General features: G+C 43.5%; 2 protein-coding genes across 6 annotated transcripts in view; one reads left to right on the top strand and one right to left on the bottom strand.

Moving 5' to 3' along the window:
* The first annotated feature begins 3,474 nt into the window (after nucleotides 1-3,474).
* Nucleotides 3,475-5,682, top strand: LOC119825106 (WD repeat-containing protein 5B-like). The gene has a single exon (XM_038345763.1). The coding sequence runs from the start codon at nucleotides 3,812-3,814 to the stop codon at nucleotides 4,802-4,804; it is 993 nt and encodes a 330-aa protein (XP_038201691.1). The 5' UTR covers nucleotides 3,475-3,811; the 3' UTR covers nucleotides 4,805-5,682.
* A 15,683-nt stretch (nucleotides 5,683-21,365) lies between these two features.
* Golgb1 (golgin B1) overlaps nucleotides 21,366-26,803 on the bottom strand; it is a 59,272-nt gene continuing 53,834 nt past the window's right edge. For all 5 annotated transcript variants that reach the window (XM_038344653.1, XM_038344658.1, XM_038344654.1 and 2 more), the window contains 5 exons: nucleotides 25,580-25,723; nucleotides 25,397-25,491; nucleotides 24,736-24,870; nucleotides 22,308-22,413; nucleotides 21,366-22,080 (listed from right to left, as the gene is read on the bottom strand). In XM_038344653.1, the coding sequence (XP_038200581.1) occupies nucleotides 21,946-22,080; nucleotides 22,308-22,413; nucleotides 24,736-24,870; nucleotides 25,397-25,491; nucleotides 25,580-25,723 (615 nt within the window). In that variant the 3' untranslated portion in view covers nucleotides 21,366-21,945. The remainder of the gene's footprint in view (nucleotides 22,081-22,307; nucleotides 22,414-24,735; nucleotides 24,871-25,396; nucleotides 25,492-25,579; nucleotides 25,724-26,803) is intronic.

Genomic DNA, 26,803 nt, shown 5'->3' with positions numbered 1-26,803 from the left:
GTTTGTTTAGTGTCTGTTGTGTGTCAGGTTTCAGATGGATAATAATGTATGGCAAGATCAAGATTTGATGGATTACTCTGCTCCATTGTCAATTCTTAGATGATGCTGTCCAGAGAACTTTCCCAGTTCTGTTCTTCATGCCCATGCAGCATTTCTGTGCCCAGGAAGCCCTCTGCTGGGTTTTAGTGGCGGTTGCTGGGCAAGCCTTTTGTATTGGAGCATTCTTCCCATCATGTCCTCATCAGCAATACTTTTAAATGACTCCTGCTCATATATCAATTGCTATTAATTTGCATCTTCAGATAGATTAATTGACCCCCCTCATCACCAAGTATCTCTCACCTGTACTACTGAAATTGACAAGTATAACAAAGGTTTAAATGAAATTCAAATGGTTGATTGTGAGTTTAGTGACATAATGACTAAACTCAGAAAAACTTTTTTCTTCCAGTGAAAATATAGAAGGTACTGACAGGGAAAAGTTTCGGGATGCAGAATAATTGCTCATGGGTGTAAAGTTAAACTACTTATAAAAAGTATATTTTTCCTGTAGACATCTCCTTTTGTTTCACCTGTTGGGTATTTCCTACCTCAAGTCATTTTGACCATTGTGTGCCCTTTCTCGAGAGTGTTCCTACACTTGATTGGGAATGACTATTGATTCTTTGTATTTAAACGCACTCTGCCAGGCCATGGATGAATGCTTTGCACATAGTAAATTTTCAATAAGTAATGAATGAGGAATATACATCTGTGATAGTAGTGGATGCTTGATTACAAAAGAAAATTTAGAGAAATTTTTTCACATAGTTGGCTGAAATCAGAACTGATAACTATTAAAACAATTGTCTCAACATAAAGTATCTTATTTGAGGATACATTAAAGGACCTGAAGTTTACAAAAAGAAACGTCATCAAAGTAGATGTCTGTGACATCAGAGGAAGACGAAAAGCTGTGTGGCATATTTTACAGACTAACATACACCAGAGTGTTTGATTCAGCGGGTAAAAGTCTGTTCAGGCGTACTTTAAAGTTTTGTTTGCGTGGAGAATTGACTCAGTGGTTAGTACTGGCTGCTCACATAGAACCTGGGTTCAATTCCCAGTACCCACATGGCTGCTCACAGTTCTGTAACTCCAGTTCCAGGGGGATCTGACACCTTCACACCAACACACATAAAATGAAGTTAAATTATTTTGAAAGATTTGTAAGTGACTGATGTCGAAGCAAGTGTCTAGACTATTGAGATCTTATGTTTTCATATACTCTGTATTATAGGAGAATTTTTTATTTCTCCAGGTCTGACTGTTTTCACTTTCCTTTTGAGATGTGCTGGCCAGGTATTTTTGTGAAGATTTAATCAAAACATAGCTTCAGTTCATGCAATCTTGTTTCACCTGTAGTACAGAATTGTTGAATATACAGATTCACTACAAAACTTGATTTTTTTCCCCATGCTTCACCTGCATTTGGGGGGTGTAAGTGGGGCAGTACTTTTTAGATAAAAAAAAAAAAAGGCTGGCTTTAAACTGCTTTAGAGCTGAGGGTATCTTTGAGCTGGTCTCCTGTTTCCACCGCTGCGGTGCTGGAATTATGGGCAGGCACCAGCTTCACCTACATTTGAAAAATTACTGAGTATACAGGCTCCTCTGTAATGCAGTGTTTCCTCAGAGAATTAAAGCTGTGCTTTACATATCTTTATCCATATGCCCTTAACCTAAGGAAGCAAGTGGAACACAGAGGAGTGACCATAAGGGTCTCAGTCTTAACAACCATTTGAACTCTAGGTAAGGAGCAAATGAAAACCCCGAAGACCAGTGGTGGAAACAAAATAGTTCGGGGCTTGGGAGTGTCCTGGACAGCCAAGTGTAAGCACGGAATTTTACGAGGGTAACATGATTACGATGTGTCATGGAAAGAGGTCGTCAATGACTACTGACTTGCTGAAGGTGGTGCTTTTAAATTTATACATCAATTGACACCCTGATTTTGTCATCTTTAGCTTTAAAAATGTCCAGTTTTAACTGATGCTCATTAGCAAATATCCTATTTACCTATTTAATTTGAATAGATTTTCCTGATTTGGCAGAAGCGTAGGAAAATTGGGTTTGTAGTCCAAACGCTGCTTTAAAGAAGCCAGTTTCAACAGTTAAGATAGAATGGAGGAATCTTTCCGAGGCCATATAAATCTGATATATGTTTAAAAAAAAAAGTTCCAACATTTCTGTTTAGAAAGTACTGAGGAGCAGAGACATGACCCTTGCACTATAAGTGGGAGACTTAGGGTAATTTAGAGAAACTGATTTGATTTCTGAAATTTGAAACAGGCCCACTGTGTCTTCTGAGAAGGGTAGCTTGTTATAAAAGGATAACCATGACACTGCCTAGGGACTCAGGGTCCCACTCTGATTGCTGCTGCCTTGGGTTTCCTACTCCTCCCAAAGAGCTAAGCAAATCTTAGTTATTTGTTAGGACAGCTTGTTAGAACATGAGTAATGATTACAGCCTATTCCTAGCCTTTTCTTTCCATAAGTCCTTGATGCTATGTATAAACAAGGTCTACACATCAAGAAGTGAATTTTACTCTTTTTCAAAGAAAAAGCCGACTCTAATTCTGTGCACTTTTTGTCCCTCATGGTTGTGACGTGTGTATTGGACATCCAGTACCACCATCTCGTCTTGGCTCTTCACATAAAGTATCCAGGCTAAGAGCCAAATGGTTTGCTGATTTCTCCCATCATAACCTTGTTTTTTGTTTGTTTTGGTCTTTTAAGACAGGGCTTAACTATATAGCCTTGGCTGGTCTGGCACCCACTTCTTAAACCAGGGTGGCCTTGAACTCATAAAATACCTAACTTTGCCTCCCTAGTCCTGGAATTAAAGGCTTGTGCTACCACCACTAGGAATAACCTTGGGTTTTAAAAGACAAAAACAGGTGTGGGTTTTTTGTTTTTGTTTTTCGTTTTGTCTTTTTTCGAGACGGGGTTATGAAGTTCTGGCCCTTTTGGAACTCACTCAGTAGACCAGACTGACCCCAAACTCACAAGATACCCATCTATCTACCTCTGCCTCCCGAGTGCTGGGATTAAAGGCGAGGCCAACGGAGGTGGAGATGTAGATCTTAGGGTTTCCTAAAGGTTTATAAAAGAATTTTAAGCCACTAGTTTTAACGATCTGTGCATTTGCTCTGCTCCATTCCCTAGCCATAGTAAGCAGATCTTGTGGCTGCAAATTCAGCATCAGAGGAGGGCGGGGGCAGAGGCCAGCTACGCTCACAGTCTTCCTGAAGTGCCCGCGGGCGGGGCCGCGCCCCTTCCAGCACCCAAGCCTCCCACAGCGAAAGCCCGGTTCAGGGGCAGGGTCCAGGAGGACCGGAAGCAAACGTTTATTTTCTTCGGCGCAGGCGCCGTTGGGCAAATCCCATTGGTGGTTGTGGGCCTGCGCTGTGGTGTGCCCCCGCCTCTTCGTTCTCAAATTCTGTTTAGTGTGGCGTCCTTAGTTTCTCACCGTTCCCAGACGCTAGGGAGCTGGGGAGGGAGTGTAAGAGGACTTTCTGTGCTGCCCCTTTAACTCCCGAACAACGGCCTAGTCCTTTAACAACACCGAACAATAACACCGATCTCACAACCACTGTGATCCGGTTCTCTGATGCTACGGAAGAAAGCGGGAGAAGAGTTATTCAAACCTTGCTCTGATTCTGTGCTGACCCAAAAGACAAGCTCATGTTACAATCAAAACGGTGCGCCTTCGAACGGCAGGTTTCTTCTGCGAGGCTCGGGCGGACGCCTGCGCAAACTGTAGAGCCGAGCTATGGCGACTGAACATCCCCCAGCAGAGGGAGCACAGCAGTCGGCCCTCTGCTCTGCCACCCAGCGGGCAGAAGAACCGCAGGAACCCAACTACGCCCTCAGACTTACTCTTGAAGGGCACTCAGCGGCCATATCGTCAGTTAAGTTTAGTCCTAACGGAGAATGGCTAGCAAGTTCTGCCGCTGATACGTTAATTATAATTTGGGGGGCATATGATGGGAAATGTAAGAAAACACTCTGTGGTCATAATCTGGAAATATCAGATGTTGACTGGTCTTCGGATTCTAGCCGTCTCGTTTCTGCCTCAGACGACAAAACTCTAAAGTTATGGGATGTGAGATCTGGAAGATGTTTGAGAACACTCAAAGGGCACAGTGATTTCGTCTTCTGCTGTAATTTCAACCCACCATCCAACCTCGTCGTTTCGGGGTCCTTCGATGAGAGTGTGAAAATATGGGAGGTGGAAACAGGAAAGTGCCTCAAGACCTTGTCTGCCCACTCGGATCCCATCTCTGCCGTACATTTTAATTGCAGTGGGTCCTTGATAGTGTCGGGGAGCTATGATGGTCTTTGTAGAATCTGGGATGCTGCCTCGGGCCAGTGTTTAAAAACACTCGCTGATGATAGCAACCCTCCCGTGTCTTTTGTGAAATTTTCTCCAAATGGCAAATATATTCTCACTGCGACTTTGGACAATACTCTTAAACTGTGGGATTACAGCAGAGGCAGATGCCTGAAGACATACACTGGCCACAAGAATGAGAACTACTGCATATTTGCCAGTTTCTCTGTGACTGGTGGAAAGTGGGTTGTGTCTGGCTCCGAGGACAACATGGTTTACATCTGGAACCTTCAGACTAAAGAGATTGCACAGAAGCTACAAGGTCACACAGATGTTGTGATCTCGACAGCTTGTCACCCTACAGAAAACATCATTGCATCAGCGGCATTAGAAAACGACAAAACCATCAAAGTGTGGACGAGTGACATCTGAAGTCACTGGCAACCAACTGATGTGTGAACTAAGTCAGAAACAATCGAAAGGGTGACTTCTCTGAAGTTTGGCGTGGTTTTGTAGCTCTTGTCGAATTGTCTTTGATGTTATGGGTTTGAGACATTTTAATTTGCGAAATGAGACCACCGTAAAAAGCCAGTCTAGGACCTGCGGCTTCTGATCTTAATTTTGAGGCCCATTGTCAATCTCATGTCTTGGTCCCTGGACAGCATCGTTCCTTTCCTTTCAGCAGCTTTCTCAGAGGGGAGGGTATTTGGAGTATTCAGAAGGTTGACAGAACAGGATGGCTGAGGGGAGGGGGACTTACAGTTTCTGTTTGGGAGGCCATTAAGGACAATGGCATGCTTTGAGGGAGGAAACGAGAGGACTGAAGTTCTATGTGTCACGTGCATATTTTGGGTGCATATTCTACATGATGGACCATCTTATTGCCACATAATCTGTCAGGCTGGGGACAGTAAGTCTGGTCAGGTTCAGTCTACAAGCCTTATACTTCTGCCTGTGTTGTGGTCAGAGGACAACCCTCAGGAGTTAGGTCTGTCCTTACGCTGTGCGCTCCACATAGCAAACTCAGGCCAGGCTTTCTCAGGGCCAGCATCTTAAATCGTTTTTGAGAAAGGGTCTTGCTCTGTAGCCCTGTAGGCCTGGCTGGCTGGAAAACCAGACTAGTCTCAAGCTCAGAGATCCACTTGCCTCTGCCTCCTCAGAACCTTAAACATTTAATGAGAAAATCTTAAATCTTTTATTAGATTGTGCCATTTTGTGACTTTTCAGGCAAATTGTATGTCAGGTTGTGACTCTTTTTTTTTTATGTTACTGAATAGAGAATTAAACACAATAAAAATGATTTGTATAAATTAGTGGTGTAATTTTATCACAGACTTTAAGATAGACTTCTCGCTGCTCTTCCATGAAAATGGCATTGCTATATGAAGGAAGTTCTTTATTAGGATTTACCAGTTTTCAAAACATGGGCTCGGAAAAGGGTTCCAAATTACTCAAGAAAAATCAGTTTTTTCCCCTCGAGATAGGGTTTCTCTGTGTAACAACAGCCCTGGCTGTCCTGGAACTCACTCTGTAGACCAGGCTGACCTCCAAATCAGAGTTCCTCCTGCCTCTGCTTTCCAAGTGCTGGGATTAAAAGTGTGTGCCACCACCACCCAGCAAAAATCAATTTCCTAAAAATGCACAAGAAACTTCTTTTAATAATAAATTTGCAAGTGACAAAAATCGAAGCATTTATACGTAAAATGAAACAGTGTATAGACAGCATCAAGAACATCAGATCATGGAGCTATTGCCAACATTCCATTGTATTAAGTTCCCAGACAGTGGCACATGGCACTTTTTTTTTTTTGTAGATCATGCAGGCCTTGAACTCACAGAGATCCACCTGCCTCTGCCTCCCAAGTGCTGGGATTAAAGGTGTGCTGCCACTGCTCGGCTGGCAGAGGTAATTCTCTGCTACATGAGTTGAAGGCTAGATGAAGACTTTGTCTCAAAACACGAAGCCTCCTTCCCACCCCACCGCAGGACCCACATGTTGATTTTGTCAGTAGTGATGCTGACACTTAGTTGACCAGAAGGTGCTACCCACCCAGGCGACCCCTCAAAGCTCCTCACCCCCCTTCCTTTGTGAGCACCCAGGAGAGGGTGCTGGATTCTTGGAGCTTAAGTTACAGGTGACTGTGAGCTGCCCAACATGGGTGCTGGAAATCAATGTTATGCGCTTAAAGAACAGGAAGTGCTCTTAACAGCTGAGCCCTTCTCCAGCACCCTCTCCTGGACTTCCCAGGAACCTGCAAGCACATGTACATAACACCCCCATGTAAATAACCAACTAACTAAATAAATAAATCTATTTTTTAAGATCATGTTTCTCAAACTGTGTCAATTAGAACAACCAACACATAACAGAAGTGTCTGATGTTTTCTTCCATTTTCAGAATGTGAAGTTATATTCAGAGAAAATGGGTCATTCAGTGGGAAGAACAAATGCATTCAAATTACCAATCAAACCTTTTCTACAGTAGAAATCTTGAAACCAGATACAAGGTACGGCCCAGTGGTGCTATTCCAGGTGAATTCTGGGAGTGGCATAAACTGCTGTCACAACAAAGAACAGAGCGATACCTTCTCTGCCTTATAGGAGGATCTTGTTTAATTCTGGGTTCCTTTAATGAGATTGTGAATACACTGTATCACATTTTCAAAATATTCTTGTTGTTAGGAATAAAGGAGTTAATAGGATGCCCTTATAGATTAACAGTATAAATGACAACCTAAAAATAGGCCATTAGCAAATATTGGTTCTTTTTGTTTATTTGTTTGTTTTGTTTTTGTAGACAGGGTTTCTCTGTGTGTAGTGAGAAACGGCAGGGCTGTGTCCAGCCACCCGGCTAGCTTTACCCGAAATAATTACACGGAAACTGTATTCTTTTAAAACACTGCCTGGCCCATAGTTTCAGCCTCTTATTGGCTAATTCTCACATCTTCCTTTAACCCATATTTAGTAATCTGGGTAGCACCACGAGGTGTGGCTTACCAGGAGAGATCTTAACCTGCGTCCATCTCGGAGAGGAGCAGCATGGAGTCTCACTCTGGGGAATACCTGAAGCGTCTCCCCAACTCTACTTCCTTGTTCCCACAATTCTGTTCTGTCTACTCCGCCTACCTAATTTTCTGTTCTCTTAAAGGGCCAAGGCAGTTTTCTTTATTAATTAACCAATGAAAGAAACATAGACAGATAACTCTCCTCCATCATTTCCCCTTTTTCTGTTTAAACAAAAAAGAAAGGCTTCAACTTTAACATAGCAAAATTACATATAACAAAACAGTTATCAAGCAAGTATTACAGTTACAATATTTAAATCTATTTTATCTTTTATCATAACTAAGGAAAGCTATAACTATCTATTTATTCTTCAACTCCATCAAAGACTCCAAAAGGATATAATGCTACCTAAGTAAATAAGAAATAAGTAACTTATAAAACTCTAGAAATGACAGAGACAACTCGCTCACCCAAACAGTCACCCAAAGTTCCTCTGTACCGTTGGGGCATCCATCTTCGGGCTTCAGGCCCACAGTATCCAGCAGACATTTCCATGAAGCAGAAAAATTCCAAAGACAGTTCAGTCACTTTCTGCTGTGTCCTGCAGAACGTCTCACAGACTCTTTCACGAATCAGGAACCCTGAGAGACCATCTCACCTTTAGGCAAGTTCAGCAGTCCTCTCTCTGCGGGTTCTTTGTGTCCAGTTTATGCAACAGTCCAGCCAAGAGCAGTTTCTTGCCCAAATGGCTAACAAACTCCATAAGTAGCCTCTTCGATGCCCATCTTTCTCTCGAAGTAGATTGGTGCTGCCAGGAGCAGACATGTCTCATTGTCATGAAAAACCCTAAGTTATTAAAACATTAAATGCCATATTCTGCAGTCTTTGAAAGATATGAAGAATGTTTATCTAACTGAAATATATCTCTACATATCTAGAAAATCTAATAACTTGACTACAAGCTTAACTATTATCAATGATTATCCATTAACAACCTATATTTCCTAATTATACATTACAGTTTTTAAAATGAACTACAATCACAATAGCTTAATCAAGATCAGAAATACATATACATATAACAAAATTGACCTTAAAATCTATACCAATGCAAATTCATATCTATATCATCTCCCCCTTTAAATGTAAAAGAACATTTATAAGCAATATTTGGGAAAATGGGCGCAGTTTTTTCTCTCCAAACTGCTTCCTGCTGAATGGGGGCGCTGTTATTTAGGTCTTTCATGGTGTAACCTGTGTGCTAGGTTCCTCTCAGTTGGCAGTTGAGTGAAGTAATTTTTTGAAGATGTTCACAGCAACCTTTCAGGAGGGCGTGGTCTATCATACCATATTGGGATAGAAGCAATCCACAGAGTCTCGTCCTCTGTGAAAACAAAAGAAGAAACTCTTTTCCAAAGCATCATGTTCTTAGATCCAAATCCTGAAGTCATACCGTTAAGATGTCCATTCTGGTCTAGCCTGGCAGCCCATATAATGAAATGTCTCTCTGTACTTAGCTCCTTTACAGTCAAAAAAATCAAAGAAAACACAACAAAATACATAATCCAGACTCTCTGTGAATTTTCCATTTTTACGTGGCTTATTTTTACTCTATCACTTTACTTCTTTTAATCTATAACTATCTGTACTCTGTCTCTTTAAAGACTTTAACCTTTTTTTTTTAAGGCATTAACTTTATTCTCTATATTTTCTTTTTCTCTCTTTTAAGCCTACGTGAGCCATTTAAAGGCCTTCTATGTCTGAATCTTTTCTATTGTGAATCTGTAATTTTTTACTATCCAGGAGCACTTCTTAAAAGGTTAACCACTTCTTAAAATCTTAAGTTGCGCCAGGTAGAGGTAATACGGTACCACCTGTTTACAGCCAAATCTAAACCTTAACTGCGCTGTTATTATGGTAATTGCGATAGACCTGTCTGAGCTCAGCACAATTCGGGCATGGCAGAGCAGAGCCAGAGCTGCTACTGCCTCAGTCATTTGGTGTCCCTGAGCTGCACACAGTTACAGGTACACAGCAGTCCACATTGGAGCTGCACTCAGCAGTTTAATTTTGATACTGAGCGTGCAGCACAGAAACTCTTTTAATCCAAGTCACAGCCGAATCTGACGCGCAGAGCACCGCGCAGTCTGAAAACACCTCTCTCTCTATGGCGGCAGGAATCCGCAAATGCTGTCCCGCTCGCCTAAGCCTGATTCCGCCATCTGCCCAGGTGCAGGAAGGGAGCAGTGAATCATTGGCATGGTCTCAGAGAACTTTCTTTCCGATCCTAAGCGGGCAAGGTTGTTAAGTGGATTTAGTCACCACGTTGGAGCGCCAATCTGTAATGTGAAGCGGCGGGGCTGTGTCCGGCCACCCGGCTAGCTTTACCCAAAATAATTACACGGAAACTGTATTCTTTTAAAACACTGCCTGGCCCATAGTTTCAGCCTCTTATTGGCTAATTCTCACATCTTCCTTTAACCCATATTTAGTAATCTGGGTAGCACCACGAGGTGTGGCTTACCAGGAGAGATCTTAACCTGCGTCCATCTCGGAGAGGAGCAGCATGGAGTCTCACTCTGGGGAATGCCTGAAGCGTCTCCCCAACTCTACTTCCTTGTTCCCACAATTCTGTTCTGTCTACTCCACCTACCTAATTTTCTGTTCTCTTAAAGGGCCAAGGCAGTTTTCTTTATTAATTAACCAATGAAAGAAACATAGACAGATAACTCTCCTCCATCACTCTGTGTAACAGTCCTGGCTGTCCTGGAACTCTCTTTGTAGACCAGGTTGGCCTCGAGCTCTCAGAGATCCACCTACCTCTGCCTCCCAAGTACTGGGATTAAAATGTGTGCTACCACTGCCCATCTTTGCAAATACTGACTTTTAAATATTAAAATTTAGAACAGTCTGCAGATAGAGATAAATGGAGTGTGCAAGGCATAAACTAGACTTGAGGAGCTGACTCTGATGCTGGACTGGAGAAAGGAAGGGAAGCAAACTACTTGACAAAATGCGAAGTTTTTATTTAAAATAGCTCCCTGCTGGCCCAATGTTGTATTCGATGCTGCTCTATTAAGTGATGAGATACCATGGCCAAGGCAACTTATAAAAGGAAAACATTTAATTGGGGCCTTGCTTACAGTTTCAGAGGCTAAGTCCATGATCATCATGTGGGAAACATGACAAGGGGCAGGCATGGCACTAGAGCAGTAGCTGGGAGCTTACAGCTTAGCAGGATGGAGACGGAAAGAGCAGAAGATGAGCCTGACTTCTGGAGTGAGCTTTTGAAACCTCGAAGTCCATCCCCAGTGACACACCTCTTCCCACAAGGTCACACCTCTCCCACGAGGCCACACCTCCTAATCCTTTCCAAGCTGGTCACTCACTAGGGTCCAAACATTCAAATACATGAGCACATGGGGGCAGTTCTCATTCAGAACACACAGAAGCAGCAGCCCTCTGCTTTGGGGACTTCTTACACTGAAAAGAGAATAGATCCTTTGATCAATAGATCCTGGTGATCAGCTGCATATTTTATACTGTTTATACATTAACATGAGGTATTTCATATTTCAGTATAGTTTTACGATCTCTTTTTAGTCTAAAATACCAAGTCATTTTATTACTGAAAGAAAAATAAGGCCCCTCAGACATTTCTGATTAGCTGTAGAGAAGTTCCCGGAAGAGCTTTCCTTTCTCTAAGTTTCCTTTGCTGTGCCCTCTCCATCGTCTTCTGACTGCGCTGAGCAGGGCATTGATAGTGACAAGAACAGAGCTCCTTTAACTCTGGTAGGAGGGACATTCTTCTCATCATTTTAGAGAAAAAGAAATGACTAATTAATGGAAGTTAACTATGTATAAACTTCTGTCCTTTATTAAAAAAATTGCATTTCTTGCACAAATATGATTTTTTGTGCCTGTTTTGAGTTGTAAAATGGAAAATGTTTCAACTTTTAATTTTCACGAAAGCATAAGACCCTCACCCCTTATTTTCGAAGGGGCAAGAAGAAATTTCCTAGCAGAATGTTTTCCCAGGAAGATAGTGGCCTCCCCCACTCCCACCTGGGAAATTATGCCTGGCCACCTGGTGCAGGCTGATAAAGATAGCCTTTCCCTAAGAACAAAGAATTAACTGACACAGCAAGATGAGACAGAGCAAAAGACGTTGCACCTGTGCCAAACAGCTTCAAAAAGCCTCTTTGTAGTTACACCTTTAAAAGCTTACCCCACAGAGGAGATACAACTCCTCTCCACCTCACTGCAACAGGGTGTTGGAGACAGGGGTTCCAAACTAGTTCATATTTTGCTAAATAAACCTTGCTTATTACAGTCTGGGCCTCTCTGGTGGTCTCTCTCTGGAGGTCCTTATCTGGGCACAACAAAAGGTTTAAGTTAGCCAAAATAAGCCTGTTTGTCAGCTAAAGCCCAATGGATCTCCAGACTATTTAGCAAGATTGAAAGAAAGAAACAAAAATCCGCTTTTTTTTTTTTACCACAATACATTTTAAGGCAATAGCTTTAAAAAAAAACATAATTTCATTGGATCTTTTTAATATGTTATGCTTACAAAACTTGTTTCTCTCTTGAGTTGCCTGCTTTTTATCCCATTTAATAGCGTGAGCAGTACTGTATACTATATTCATGGAAAGGTATCTGCTTTGTGTGTGTACACTGTGTTCCTTTTCTGAATCAAGCCGTCTCCACAGCGTCTCTCAGTGCATCTATTAGTTCGCTATCTAAATGTAGAACAGGTTTTTCAAGGCATATTTGAAGCCAAATTTGTTTGATGAAGCTTCTCATTTCCATTTAACTAATGTGTAGTAAGTGCTGCAGGGGCTATAAGTGGCAACCAATGTGGTGTCTGCCTTTGAGCTCAAGTCTAGCAGGAAGGTTAATTCGTAAGCATTCTACAAAGCATGGGGAAAGTTCTGGAAGTGGCCTATGGGAGTGCAGGTGGAGGCTAGGGGAAGAATACTCATCAAAAAAGTAAGGTGAGCCTGGGACTGGGCCTGGAAGGATGCATGGAAAAGCACTACATGGTGATACTGGTGGGGAAGAGAGCATGGCAGAGAACACAGCACAGTGCGTGACAGTGCAGAGAAGCAAACTGGATTATAGTTTAGAATACTGTATTTTATGTAATGAGGAGCTGCGGGCTGCGTTCCTGCCGCCCAGCTCCCAGCCACCTACTAGCTTATGCCCCGAAATAACAACACACAAACTGTATTCATTTAAACACTGCCTGGCCCATTAGTTTCAGCCTCTTACTCACATCTTGACTAAACCATATCTAATAATCTGTGTAACACCACTAGTGGTGTCTTACCGGGAAAGATTCAGCATGTCTGACCTGGCGGCTGGCTTCATCGCATCTGTCTCCGAGGAGAGGCATGGCAGTCTGACTAACTTCACAACATTCTGTTCTGTCTACTCCACCCACCTAAGGGCCGGCCTATCAAATGAGCCCAGCAGTTTCTTTATTAACCAATGAAATCAACTAAAACAGAAGACACTCCCACATCAATTTTAGTATAGCTGTGTTATACTACAAGGAAATATGTACTGTATTTAGTAGGCTTTCTATTATTTGACTTGACTTTTAAAATCTGAAACCTGAAAGGTATCTAGTAGCCAATCTGTGCACACCCCATGGGTGGTATAAAGGTTAGTGTTGATCAATGAACCAGAGAGAAAGAAGTATAGAAGCAGAGATTAAAGATTTACAGACTGGTGTGGGCTAGATATTCTATTCTAGAAACTAAGTACATTGGACCACACACTCCTTCCACAGCCAGCTTTCCCCACTGGTCTTAATTACTTCATCATGTGTCAATCTACCGTGCAGGAGATCAATTCTTTACTTTCTCTAGGGCCACCCAGCGACTGTTTGCTGATGAGAGGGCTTAACTCCATACCTGGTGTCAAATGTTCCTGTCTCTGGGCTGGTGCCTCATGGCCACAGCCTGCTGTAGCAAGGAACTGTGATCTCAAATGTGAACAGGGATAGGGAGCCATCACTCGAAGTAAGGGAGGCAAAAGAAGTCTAGAGATTGAAGACAAATGCTCTCTTCATTTGAAGAAAACCTATTCCAATTACTGCATCAAAAACAAAAAGAATTCTGGGAATGTTGATTTCGGTTTAATCAGTGTCATAGTTAATTTTCTATTGCTGTGAAGAGAAATGAAGACCAAGGCAACTTGCAGAAGAACAGCTTTATTGGGGGCTCACTTACACTTTCAAAGGGCTAGAGTCCATGACCATCCTAGCAAGGGGCATGGTAGTGGGCAAGCAGGCATGGCGCTGGAACAGTAGCTAAGAGTTGGCATCTTTCTGCAGAAGTAGGAGGTAAATGGGAATACCAGGAGTCTTTTGAAACCTCAAAACCCAATACCAGTGACACACCTCCTCCAACAAGGCCACCCTCCCTAATTCTTCCCGCCAGTGACACACCTCCTCCAACAAGGCCACCCTCCCTAATTCTTCCCAAAAACGTTCCATCAACTAAGGACAGAGAATTTATCTTAGGGTTTACTATTGATGTGACCAAGGCAACTCTTATAAAGGGAACATTTCATTGTGGTGGCTTGCTTACAGTTCAGAGGTTTGGTCCATCGTGTCAGGGAGCATGGTGGCATGCAGGCAGGCACGGTGCTGGAGAAACAGTTTAGTGTCCTACATCTTGCAGGCAGCAGGAAGTCTGCTGACCATTACACTGAGTGAAGCTTGAGAAAAAGATCTCAAAGCCACCCCCAGTGACACACTTTCAACAGAAGGTGTGGCCCAGATTAAATGTGTGCCCTCCAGCCTCTAGGTCTGGATTAAAGGCAAGTGTCATCCAGCCTCTGCCAAGAGCACACTTCCTCCAACAAGGCCACACCTTCTAATAGTGCCACTCACTATGATCTTATAGGAGCCAAATACACTCTAACTACCACAAGCTTCAAATATATGAGTCTTTGTGGGCCATTCTCATCCAACCATCACAATCAGAACTCCAGCCCACGCCCCAGTACTACCTCTTTATTTCTTCCATACCCAAACTACTTTCTTTGCATTAGTCAGGAACAACACAGTCCTTTCTCTTCTGGGCAGCATGTAGTTCTTGTTGAACTAAAAGTAAAACTGTAGAAAGAGTCATCTGAGAGCAAGCCTCTGTGTCTCTAAGGCCACCAACTATTTTTAATTCTACAATAGGGGAGCTGATAAATAGTACCTCAAACCATCAATCTGGCACAAGCGCTGATTGGGACAGGCAGTGTGGCTTAGTAGATCTTTGGGGTCTTCTGGCATATAGTCCTGGGATAGGCAAAATCATGCAGAGTCAGTGAGAGTCAACCAAAACCCAGATCAGCCCATAGAGAATGGTCTCAGTCAGCAGCTTGTCTTTGAGTCTGCCTTGAGATGAACTGGTAAGTGCTTTGTTTGGTAACATTGATGTTATGGGCTCTTCCTGATGAACTAGTTGGCAACACAGATAGGCACACATGATCACCTGGGCTGAAAAGCTCAGGTTTGTTCCAGAAAGCCTACTTCTCTCTTTACTCTACTGAAAAACTGAAGAATCTGTTGTGTGTGCCAGAATTACATGCGGTCCAACAATTTCCTATGGAAAATAAAGCCTGGTAATTAAAATAATCAAATTCACTTCATTTGACATCTCTGGGCTCAGGGGGATTCTTGGGAACAATCCTTCCTCTAAGACTAAAACCTACTGAAGATTGGGACTCCTGTTTACAGAGTTGATAAAACCTTGGCACTGATGGTTAGCTGCAACACGAACCACGACTTCTTATAAACTGTGAATCTGGCTCAAAAACAGATGTGTGGAATAGCCATTAGGAATCCATCACAGTGTTTGTGTGGAATCCAGCTCTCTGCAAATTCTTTATTTACTTTTCAACACCATTTATGGATTTGGTATAAAGTAAAATAAGGTGCCAAAAGCATCAGGCATTTTACTTAGTTTTATTGTAGGTGTGGGCACAGACGAATAATTCCGTCCTTGTTAAACAAAGAAATGGAGGCAGTTGCTCAGCTAGTAACTTGTCACCAGGCAGAAGGACAGCTCTCCAAATATGGATCTCTACTTGTCTGTAAAGAGAACAGTTTTGTGGCCATCACTACATGCCTTGTTATTACAGAATTCCTTGTATCTAGAAAATCACAGAACCGGAGTTAGAAGTGAAGCCCAACTCTAGAATGTCCAGTTTCTGACCCCAGACCCCCAAAAATGAAAGACACAAGAAACTTCTCTCAGGGCATAATGGGCAGCCAGGTTGTGATCCTCCATGATTTCTGCATCCATTTTCCCTTCTGTCGCTTCTGTCCTCTCTTATCCCCACCCCGCCCCTTTACTTCCTCTTCCCTTCCCTTCCATTTGAGACAAGTTGGTTGCTACTCAAGCTGGCCTCAAATTTGTGGTTTTGCTTCAGCTTTGTACGAGGCTGGGATTACTATATGTGTCATCATGCAGGTTCTGTCCCTAACTGAGGTGTCCTACTTCTCTTTGGCCCCGAGCTCCTTAACTGTATCCCACTGTTACAATGAATGACATTACGTGTTGCTAAGTGTCCTGAATTGCTATAGCCCTCCAATGTCCTTGAGGTCACAAAAACTGTCTCCTTATTGCTTCTTATTCTTTCTTATTCCACTTATTCTGATTCTCTTCCTCTGACAGAAGACCTCACCTAAATGGGTCTCCAGCACTTCAAGACCTCAGCAGGGGTAAAATGAGCTAACCGTCATACAGTCCAAACTGACAGACAGTCACTGAGTGTTTTTGCATAAAAACAAATTTTATAAGAAACAGCTTACTTGAGGTTTAAGAATTTTGCTAACCTAATTTATCCAACAAGTAGGGAGTAATGTAACTAAAGGTACATTAAACAGTGAATGCTGGAACTCAGCTCTAAGTTTACACCAAGACTGAAGACTAGAGAGCAGGGCTGAGGGGGTGATGGAGGTGCCCATCTGCTTTACTCCACACCCCTGCTGCAGGGCAGCTCCTAGAGGCGGACATCCTGCTTCTGATAGATTAGCTCAGGAACTGCAGACCATACTTTCTGGGACCATTTTTTCACTTTATTCCAGTAACTGATTTTTTTTTTAATTTTACCCTTCATTATTCTTTCCCATTAGGATAATTTATAGATTTTTTTGAAAGTCTTTTAATGTCTTGCCACTGCTTACTAAGAATCAAATATTGGAAAAACATGAAAAACAGTATTATAAGCCTTTGCATATCTTTATGGGGTTTTTTGGCTTTTTGTTCAGCTGAATGTAGATTTTAAAATAAAATAACGACAAAGTAAAGACCTTCTAAAAGTTATTAGACTTTCCCATAACTTCTAGCCCTGCTGTGTGGCTAAACCACCATCATGATTCTGCTCCCTCAAATAGAGCCCACTATTTTACTCTCTGTTTTGAAGCTTTTTGCCACTATACCTTGGTACTCTGAAAATTTGCAGTTTTTTAAAATTCCTTTCACATTTTCTTGGTGACAGTGTAGGTCCTTTTAATCTTGAAAAGAAACATCTTTAAGTTCAGGGAAATTTCTCACACAATCTCTAGGATTAAGGTCCCCATTTTATAGTTTCTGCCAGTTGAGTGTTCAATAATCCAATTTTCTATTTTTAACTGACTTTTACGATGAGTTATCTGTAGATTGTCATCTTTATCTTCTAAATGTCTTTTTTTGGTTTCTACGCTCATTCAAATAACTTTGCTAAAATGTTGAGGTGGCACCCTATATTTATGGACAATCGTCATTCTCTGAGACTTGACTCTTAGAGGCAGATAGTGTCATTCAGGTGACAAAATGTGCTTTCTGGGAAAGATTTTGCCACCACAAGTATTTTTTATTTATATAGGGCTTAACCAGCCAAAACATGCCCTCATGTTGTTAAACATAGTTTAAAATTATTTCTTCCAAATTTGTATCATAAAATATTGGAAAAAAACTTCAGAAAAAGTAAGTTATGGAAACTGTGTCCATGCTAGAAGTGGAGATAAAATGACATGGATAGGAGATAGTGACATGGTCAGATCTGCACACGACACGGGTCAGTTGGTAAAACAATTAATCTTAGAAACAAGGACCTAGATCTGCGATTTGGAGGCAGATAATGAAAATGCAACATAACATAGTGACGCCACAATCAACCTGAATGCATAGGGTACTTGCCTAGCAAAGCTCAGTACTGTCACAACCACCCAAGAATTTAAATCCTACTACTAATCATGAAAGGAATGTGACATCCTTAAAATGCCAGAAGGGCTCAAACTCCCTGCACCATGTTTGTTTATGTCTTTTCTAGAATATTCATATAGTAAAAACCTTGTGGTCACTCACTCATTCATCAGGTTGTATTCTGGGTTTGGTGGGTGACAAAGTACCAAATGCCATATTCCTGCTTTCATATAGCATAACTCTCCTTCCTTTCTGTAGGAAGGAGAGAAACATTAAATAAATTGTAAATTACTCAAACATGTCACAAAGAGTTAGACAGAATGTCTCAGCAGAAACAGAGGCTCCTAGTCATCCAAAGTCTCCCAACCAAAAAAAGCCCAGGACCAGATGGTTTCAGCTCAGAATCCTACAAGACTTTCAAAGAAGAACTTATACTAATACTCCTCAAATTATTCCACACAATAGAAAGAGAAGGAACATTGCCAGACTCTTTTTATGAGGCTATAATTACTCTGATACCCAAACCACAGAAAGACATTACTAAGAAAAATAATTACAGACCAATCTCACTCATGAACATTGATGCAAAAATACTAAATAAAATACTGGCAAATCAAATCCAAGAACACATTAGAACCATCATCCACCATGATCAAGTCAGCTTTATCCCAGAGATTCAGGGCTGGTTCAGCATACGAAGATCTGTCAATGTAATCCACCATATAAACAAGCTGAAAAATAAAAACCACACGATCATCTCATTAGATGCTGAAAAAGCCTACAAAATACAACATCCCTTCATGATAAAGGTCTTGGAGAGAGCAGGGATACAAGGAACATACCTAAACATAATAAAGACAATATACAGCAAGCCAATATCAAACTAAATGGAAAGAAACTCCCAGTGATTCCACTGAAATCAGGAACAAGACAAGGTTGTCCACTCTCTCCATATCTATTCAATATAGTTCTTGAGGTCCTAGCTAGAGCAATAAGACACCAAAAGGCGATCAGGGGGATACAAATTAGAAAAGAAGTCAAATTCTCACTGTTTGCTGATGATATGATAGTTTACATAAGTGATCCCAAAAATTCTACCAAGGAACTTCTACAACTCATAAACACTTTCAGCAATGTAGTAGGAAAAAAGATTAACTAAAAAAAATCAGTAGCCCTCCTGTGCACAGATGATAAAAGGGCTGGGGAGGAAATCAGAGAATCAACACCCTTCACAATAGCCACAACCTTGGAGTAACTCTAACCAAACAAATGGAAGAATTGTATGGCAAGAACTTTAAATTTTTGAAGAAAGAAATTGAAGAAGATGCCAGAAAGTGGAAAGATCTCCCATGCTCCTAGGTAGGCAGAAATAACATAGTAAAAATGTCAATCTTACCAAAAGCAATCTACAGATTCAATGCAATGCCCATCAAAATCCCAGAAAAATTCTTCACAGAACTCGAAAGAATGGTCCTCAACTTCATATGGAAAAGCAAAAAACCCAGGATAGCCAAAACAATCCTGTACAATAAAAGAACTTCTGGAGGAATCACAATTCCTGACTTCAAACTCTACTACAGAGCTACAGTATTTAAAACAGCCTGGTATTAGCATAAGAACAGACAGGAGGACCAATGGAACCAAATAGAAGACCTGGATATCAACTCACACATCTTCGAACACCTGATTTTTGACAAAGAAGCAAAAAAATATCAAATGGAAAAAAGAAAGCATATTTAACAAGTGGTGCTGGCATAACTGGATAGCAACATGTAGAAGAATGAAAATAGACCCATATCTATCACCATGCACAAAACCCGAGTCCAAATGGATCAAAGACCTCAACATAAAGTCAGCCACACTGAACCTTGTAGAAGAGAAAGTGGGAAATCCATTTAAATGCATTGGCACCGGGAACCACTTCCTAAACAGATCTCCAGCAGTACAGACACTGAGAGAAACAATTAACAAATGGGACCCCCTGAAACTGAAAAGCTTCTGTAAAGCAAAGGACATGGTCAACAAAACAAAGCAAGAGCCTACAGAATGGGAAAAGATCTTCATTAACCCCACATCAGACAGAGGTCTGATCTTCAAAATATACAAAGAACTCAAGAAATTGATCACCAAAAGAACACATAATAAAATAAAAAAAATGGAGTACAGACTAAACAGAGAACTATCAACAGAGGAATCTAAAATGGCTGAAAGACATCACAAGTTCAGCAGCAATTAGCAAGGTCTTCCCTCAACAAGAACTAAGTGCTATGTGGATTTCTCTTCCACACTTCCCTGTGCTCCCCAAGTCTCCCAGAGCTCAGAGTACTCACCTTTACCACTGTTTGTTAGAGCTCCCAGCTCCGGTTCCTCAAATGCACACCTGGCGCCCCCACCAGCTGCTCTCACTTCAGGGCAAGAACCTGAGCAGCGGCTTCAGTTCTGTTTTCAGGTTTCCTGTCGTTTCCTGCCACACCGTCCCCACGGCTACTTACTGCTGTTCCTTAAGCTTTAGGGACTTAAAAAGGTTAAGTGTTTCTGTGTCCTGTATTTTGAAAAGTTTTTTCAGGTCATGGGACAGTTATAAAAATGACTACATCTAAGCCACATCCCTAGCAGTTAAGACACGTTCAAGAATGCTGTAGGACCACTCTGTGTTCTACGTAGGACAGTTGAATCTAAGATAGTAAAGGAATTCAGAACAAGCCAGGGGGCTGTGGTAGCAAACATCTGTGATCCCAGCACTCAGGTGTAGCCTGGGCTACAACACTGTTGTAGAGGTCTGGTCTGAGGGAGGAAAACAAAAACAAGATTTGATGTGGGCTGGAGCAATCAAGAGAGGCTTCCTGGGAGATTGGTCTGTATGTGAATGTTGAAGGGCAAGCCTAAAAAACACCTCTTCATTACCTGTAGCACTTACAATGAGGCTCACACAGAAGTGATGTCAAAAGGATAACTCGCGGGAAAGGAGGGAGGAAGTTCCCTAGCTTACTGGGAAACTGTGGGGAGCCTGAGCTCACTGACAGAAATCTGACTCCAGACGAATTTCTCCAAGAAGCAGGAGCTGTGAACTCTGACACACTCCATGCTGTTAAGAGCTGTGGCCCTTCCCTTCTATCTTCAAGTCAGACGTGCTCAGGTGACTTGTTTGGGCTAGGAGACGGACTTTGCTGTTGTGCTGTTTTCTCCTGAGACAGAGTCTCGCTATGTAGCACAGGCTATCTTGAACTTACTATACGGACAAGACTGACCCCGAACTTATCATTTCCTGTCTTGGCCTTCTTCCAGTGTTCTTTCAGAACTATACACAAGGCTTCAGGACTTCACCCCGGCAACGCTGCTCCTTTAACTCAGTCTCGGGATTGATTTCTTTTTTTTTTTTTTTTTCCTGCTGTAATTGGACATTTTTATTTTTTTTTATTTTTTTTCCAGTTTATTTATTTTTTATTAAAAATTGCCATCTCCTCCCCTCCTCCTCCCCCTTCCCTCCCCTCCCCTCCACCCACACCCCCACTCCCTCCCTCTTGAGGCCAAACAGCCATCAGGGTTCTCTACACTATGTTGAGTCCAAGGTCCTCCCAACTCCCCCCTCGGGATTGATTTCTTCCCCCCACCTTGTCTCCTTTGGCTCCAGCAGCTGAGGCTAGAAGGATGCTCACAGCCCTCTGAGGCTGGTCAGTGAGAGGGAGGATTTTCAGGACCTTAGTACTCCGGGAACCATCCACCCTTCCTCCACTCTCCAGAGTGCAGACACAGGTACGTAACAACTGTGCCGACAGACAGCCTCACACAAATCTTCATTCCGAAAATAACACTTTATTATTTTACAATAGTTCAGGAAAGTCCTTGGGATGTTGTGACTAAAATGTAATCACCATAGAACATAGAGCTGATCAGTGAGCCACCAGTCCTCTCCCTTCTTCAGGTGATGAGCACAGAAGGGGAGACATCGTGTCCACAATGAGAAAGGGGGGGACAGGCACAGTGGTGTCACTTGTGACCACTGCTCTCAGGTCTGGGTCAGGTGTTTCGTCTTCTCTTCCCATTGCCTCAGCCCTGTTCACAGAGGCAGGTGACAATGGCGTTGAAGACAGAATAAGTCACACCCGCGTGCCGTAGCTCAGGGGTTCTCGAGGCTAGAAGCTGTGATGCTCCGGCTCCCGAGTGGCGTCAGGACCCCTCTGGAGGGACATCCAGAAAACAGGATGCACCAGGCCTTGCATTCTAACCTGTCCTCACAGCCACCTCTGTAGTTATGGGAACTTTCCAAGGAGATGTGGATGAGTTGGAAGTGGGAAGGCTGTTCTAAAAACTACAATTCTGACATTAGAGATGAAGGAATCACAAGTTCTGAGAGCTGTGGTCAAGTGAGGAGTTTATAGATGACCTGTGAAACACAGGATGAGGAGGACGTGAACCATCAGGAAGTAGATGGTTGCAAGCAGTGGCACTCGGGTCCGGGAATGGCAGAGTGAACGCAGAACCCGCTTCCATCCAGCGCCACTCCGGGTCTGAAATGAACAGAACAACAACAGCAGCAAGATGAGGAAGTCAGCTCCACCTGAAGGCTCTCTCTCTTCACCAGGAATTCTGCATCTCAGCCAACTGATGCCATCCTCACAGCGGAGGGGCATCCCGGGAGAAAATGTCCTCAGTGGCTGATCACCAATAACACTGTCCATCACCGTACCTCAGCCCATGCCCACCGCAGAGCTCTCCCTGTGTCCTTCCCTCTTACCCTTCGGCAGCTGCTGCCAGGGATGTCTATCAACACTGACGTCTCTTGAGAGCCACAGGCACCAATGATAGGAGTCCGGGCCGAATCCCATTCACTCTGCTCCAGCCTGTGTTGAAAGATACAACACATGTCCCCTGCATGAGAATCTTCCCGGCCAGTGTAGGAAGGTGCCCTAGGGGACTGGCAGCAAAGATTTCTCCCATAGGCCAGGCCACACAGTAGTAAAGGAACTGCCTATTCAGGATGCTGGCTTGGGGGCTTCCGGCTGGGAAGCTGGTTAGTGTCAAGCAAGACTAACAATCAATGAAACTAGAACCCAATGCCCGTTTGTCTTTATCCTCATGTTCTCCCCCCTCTATACCACATTTCATTCAGAAACTCACGCATTTCTCTCTCCCCTTCCTTCTTCACCCCACCCTGTTTTTTTTTGTTGTTTTTGAGAAAGGGGCTTATTATGTAGCCCAGACTGGCTTTGAACTTACGATTCTCCTGGCTCTATTTCCCAGGGCTCATTTGCCACTCATTTGACTCCAGGGCAGACGTTTTCACTGGAGTGGGGAGCATGCAAAGCCCCTTTCCTCTTCATGTTGCTTCCCCACACAGGGATTCTCCATCAACTGAACACTTCTCTATGGGCCGCTCTCTTCTTCAGCAGAGAGGAAACGCCTTGACATGGACCTGGTCCAGGTGGGCCGTACTTAGTCGCCCTGCTCTTCATTCTGGGTTTGTTGTTTTGTTTTGTTTTTGTTTTGTTTTTTGAGACAGGTTTTCTCTATGTAGCTATAGAGTCTGTCCTGGAACTAGCTCTTGTAGACCAGTCTGGCCTCAAACTCACAGAGATCCACCTGCCTCTGCTTCCCAAGTGCTGGGATTAAAGGTGTGCATCACCAACACCTGGCCTCCATTCTGCTCCCAGTCAGAAGGAAAGGGGGGAGGGGCTAAGCTTAGGTTAATGCGGTTCAGACACAGGCTCCAGAGTCATCCTGACTAAGCTGTCTCAAATGGTCCTGAGCCTCTCCATGGACCAGGTTTCTCATAAGTGGCAGAGAAACAGCCCTGAACAAATAGGTCGGAAAGTCTCTGCAAGGCCACTACACAAGCTGCAGTGAGTTCCCCTAGAGCCTGCCCTCAAGGCTACCTAGACGGTGTGGAAAACAAAAGCTGTATATATGCTGGACGGGAAAGGAGGAAATCTCAGCTAAGACCTGCTCCCTGCGGAAGGCATTGCAAGGAGGCAGAAACACCCTCAGTTCCGTTTATTCTGAGGGAAGAGACAGCAGACACAGTGACTCCCTTACACACATGGAGGTGCCTGCTGTGTTTCTTTCCACGTAAAGGGGATTCAGCAACAGAACACTTGTAGCCGTACTACCTCCTCACACACAGTGACTTCCGGATTCCTTGATGTGGAATAGCTAATGAGCAGGACACAGCTGTGTCCTTCCAATCACACTCGGGGTAGAGGGCCCACAATATCATACACACACATCCATGCCCTCCTAGCTGGGCAAAAGCTGGTGACTGGCAAAGGGAAGTTCAGGGTTAGGTAGTGCATTTGCCAATAAATCAAGCCACACTCATTCTTAAGTGGTCTTCTGTATTCCCTTAGGTTACAACCTTTAAAATTTCAATTGCCTAGCTAGGTACAGGGCATACACTTTTCATGACAGCACTTGGGAGGCAGAGGCAGGTGGATTTCTGTGACTTCAAGGCCAGCCTGGTCTACAAATCAAGTTTCAGGCCAGCCAGAGCTACATAGAAAGACCTTGTCTCAAAAACAAACAAACAAACAAAGGTCTGGGTGTCAGACAGGTGATGAGAATGCGTTCATTTGGCCCTCGAAAGGCTCTGACCCTGGGGTCGTGGAGATGGCTCAGGGGGAAGGGCGCTGGCTTTGCAAGCATGAGGATCTGCATCCCCACCCCAGCAGCCATGTGAAAGCTGCCTGACTGTGTGCACCTGCAATCCCCAGGGCTCGGGAGAAGATGGAGGCAGGAGGATGGCTAATAACCCCTGGTCACTGAAAATCAGCAAATGCCAGGTTCAATGAGAGACTCTGTCTCAGGGGAATATGTTAGAAAGGGATACACCAAGATACCTAACACTGTCCTCTGACCTTGTCCCCCTGCTCCCAACATGCACACACACAAGAACCCAACGTGTACCTCACATACCTTACATAAGCTTCCTGGTGTAACAGGGATGGGAAATATATTACCAACCCCTATGAGCTACGGCCCCTGAAAGCACAGGCTTCCGAAACCCCACAGGTGCCCTGCTTCTTGGTGTTGACGCTCAAGTTGCTCCAGGACCACGTCAAGTCAAGGGAAGATTAAGATTGTAACCCACCCTGAGCCTGGTCGCAGAAATGTGCAGGAGCGAGGCCAGGGAGGGTGAGAAGGGAGCAGAAAGCCTCCCCACACCTTACCGTCTGATCTGCTCCTCGGCCAAGGAGAGTGCGTTCTCAATGGCCAATCTTTGGTCTCGCTCTTCTTCTAGCAGCTTCTTTAACTCGCTCACTTCTTGTTTTGTGCTGCAGAGCTGCTGCTGGACTTCAGACAATCTGCAGGGTGAAAGGCAGGCAAAGGGCATCACTGGATGTAGGATGCGATCTTGAATACATCGTCACATGGCTGGAAGCATTTCCCCAAACGGGAAAACTAAACTAACATAGAAGTACAGCTACAGAACAATTACAGCAGAAAATACCTATGGGGAGATGCAAGCCTGTTGGAGCAGCTGTAATTCTAGCGTTTGTAGTGCTGTGTGTGTGCACTTGTGTTACAAGAACTGTTCACTTCTTGCACAACATCTGTTAGGTACTGTTGCATTCAATCTTTACATCACTCTGTGACACTATTCAGATACTAGGACTCACTAAGAGCATATGGTGAATTCTGCTCCACCAAGATTACAACCCAATTTCATTAAAATAGCACACACTGGCCATAAAAAACAATAGGTTTCATTATGATGTTTCCACACGCATAGATAAGATCTTTTTATCATGTTCACCCATCACCCTCTCTTGTCTACCACCCAATTTCTTTGCACACAGTGTACGATGGAGGAGAATCCTGCTCCTCTACCTTGGCTGTAGCTCCTCTGTGGCCTCCGGATCCCTCTTTCTCTTTCCATTCATTTCCTGGGGTGCTCCTGGAACATCATCTACATTTGGTGGCCCCTAGAAAAAACAACAGCGGAGCAGGTGTGATGGAAGCTCTTCAGACACCCTGTGTGCAAACTGAGAGCACTTTCCACCACTGCCTTACCGCCTGCAGCTCCTGCACCTGCTTCTCCAGGGCAGCGCAGTGCTTGGAGAGGTCACTGTAGTGGTGCTGGTTCTCGCGGAGACTCTGGCTGGCATCGCTGAGCTGGATGGATAGGGTATTCTTCTCCTCCAGCAGCTGAGAGAACTGCAGCAAGGGAGAGGATAAGTACCACCCCAGGACCACATCACTGCAAGCAGTGCTTAGGCAACTGCCCTGAACTTGCAGGACCTGATTTGCAATGCAGAACCTATCTTAGAATGCTACCACAGGATGCTTCTTCAAAGGGAAAAATACCTAAATGTTTCAGCCATGAAAGGAAACTAATTCTGGAAGAATAGCAGGACACTGGTTTATTTTCACTGGTTCCAAGGTTTATGAACTGAACAACGATTAAACAGAACCCCCTAACAAAAATTCCAGTAGAACAGGCTATTCCAGGAATGTAAGCAGAGGGCAGAAGGTTGGGTCCATGCTTAAATTTCTAATGAATAACAAGCCTTAGAACTCAGTATAGACAGAGAGCAAGCTCACACTTAAAAATGTGTGTAATAGCTCTTTTTCATCTTCCTCTCGGAGAGGCAGCTTTGCCTCTGCCTCTCTCCCCACTTCTGTTTCCCCCTTTCTCTCTCCCCCCCTCTCCCTTCCCCCTTCATAACTCCCCTGAATAAATATTCAACCTCAAAAAAAATGTGTGTAATAGTTTTACTGGGTGGACATGTTTCCAAGAGAGCAGACAGAAGTCATATGTGTCTATGTGTACTTGAGAAGCGGAAGTGGGAGCCCAGATGCTCTCCAAGTGGAAACAGTACAGTCTCAATGCCAACCTTTCCTCTAGGTCCCGAGGGACGGGCCACGGTCAGATCAGTCCCTGCACAAGTTCAGTGTCGAGTGCCCACTACCTGGCAAAGTAATCTAAGCCTCTGGTTTCTTTTTTTTTAAATTTTTTTAAATTATTTTATTTTATTTGTTTATTACACATACAATATTCTGCCTGTGTGTATGCCTGTAGGACAGAAGAGGGCACCAGACCTCATTACAGATGGTTGTGAGCCACCATGTGGTTGCTGGGAATTGAACTCAGGACCTTTGGAAGAGCAGGCAGTGCTCTTAACCTCTGAGCCATCTCTCCAGCCCAAGCCTCTGGTTTCTAACCCAGAAAACCTTTTTACGATGAGTGAAAACATTTAGCTGACGCGGCTTCTACCAGCTGACTGGGACTGGACT

Source organism: Arvicola amphibius, chromosome 10 (genome assembly GCF_903992535.2).
Source record: "Arvicola amphibius chromosome 10, mArvAmp1.2, whole genome shotgun sequence".
Classification (NCBI taxonomy): Eukaryota; Metazoa; Chordata; class Mammalia; order Rodentia; family Cricetidae; genus Arvicola; species Arvicola amphibius.
This window is presented reverse-complemented; position numbering and strand designations above follow the sequence as displayed.

Excerpts from the sequence above, each read along its gene's own strand:
- LOC119825106 (XM_038345763.1), top strand. The coding sequence starts at position 3,812 with ATGGCGACTGAACATCCCCCAGCAGAGGGAGCACAGCAGTCGGCCCTC.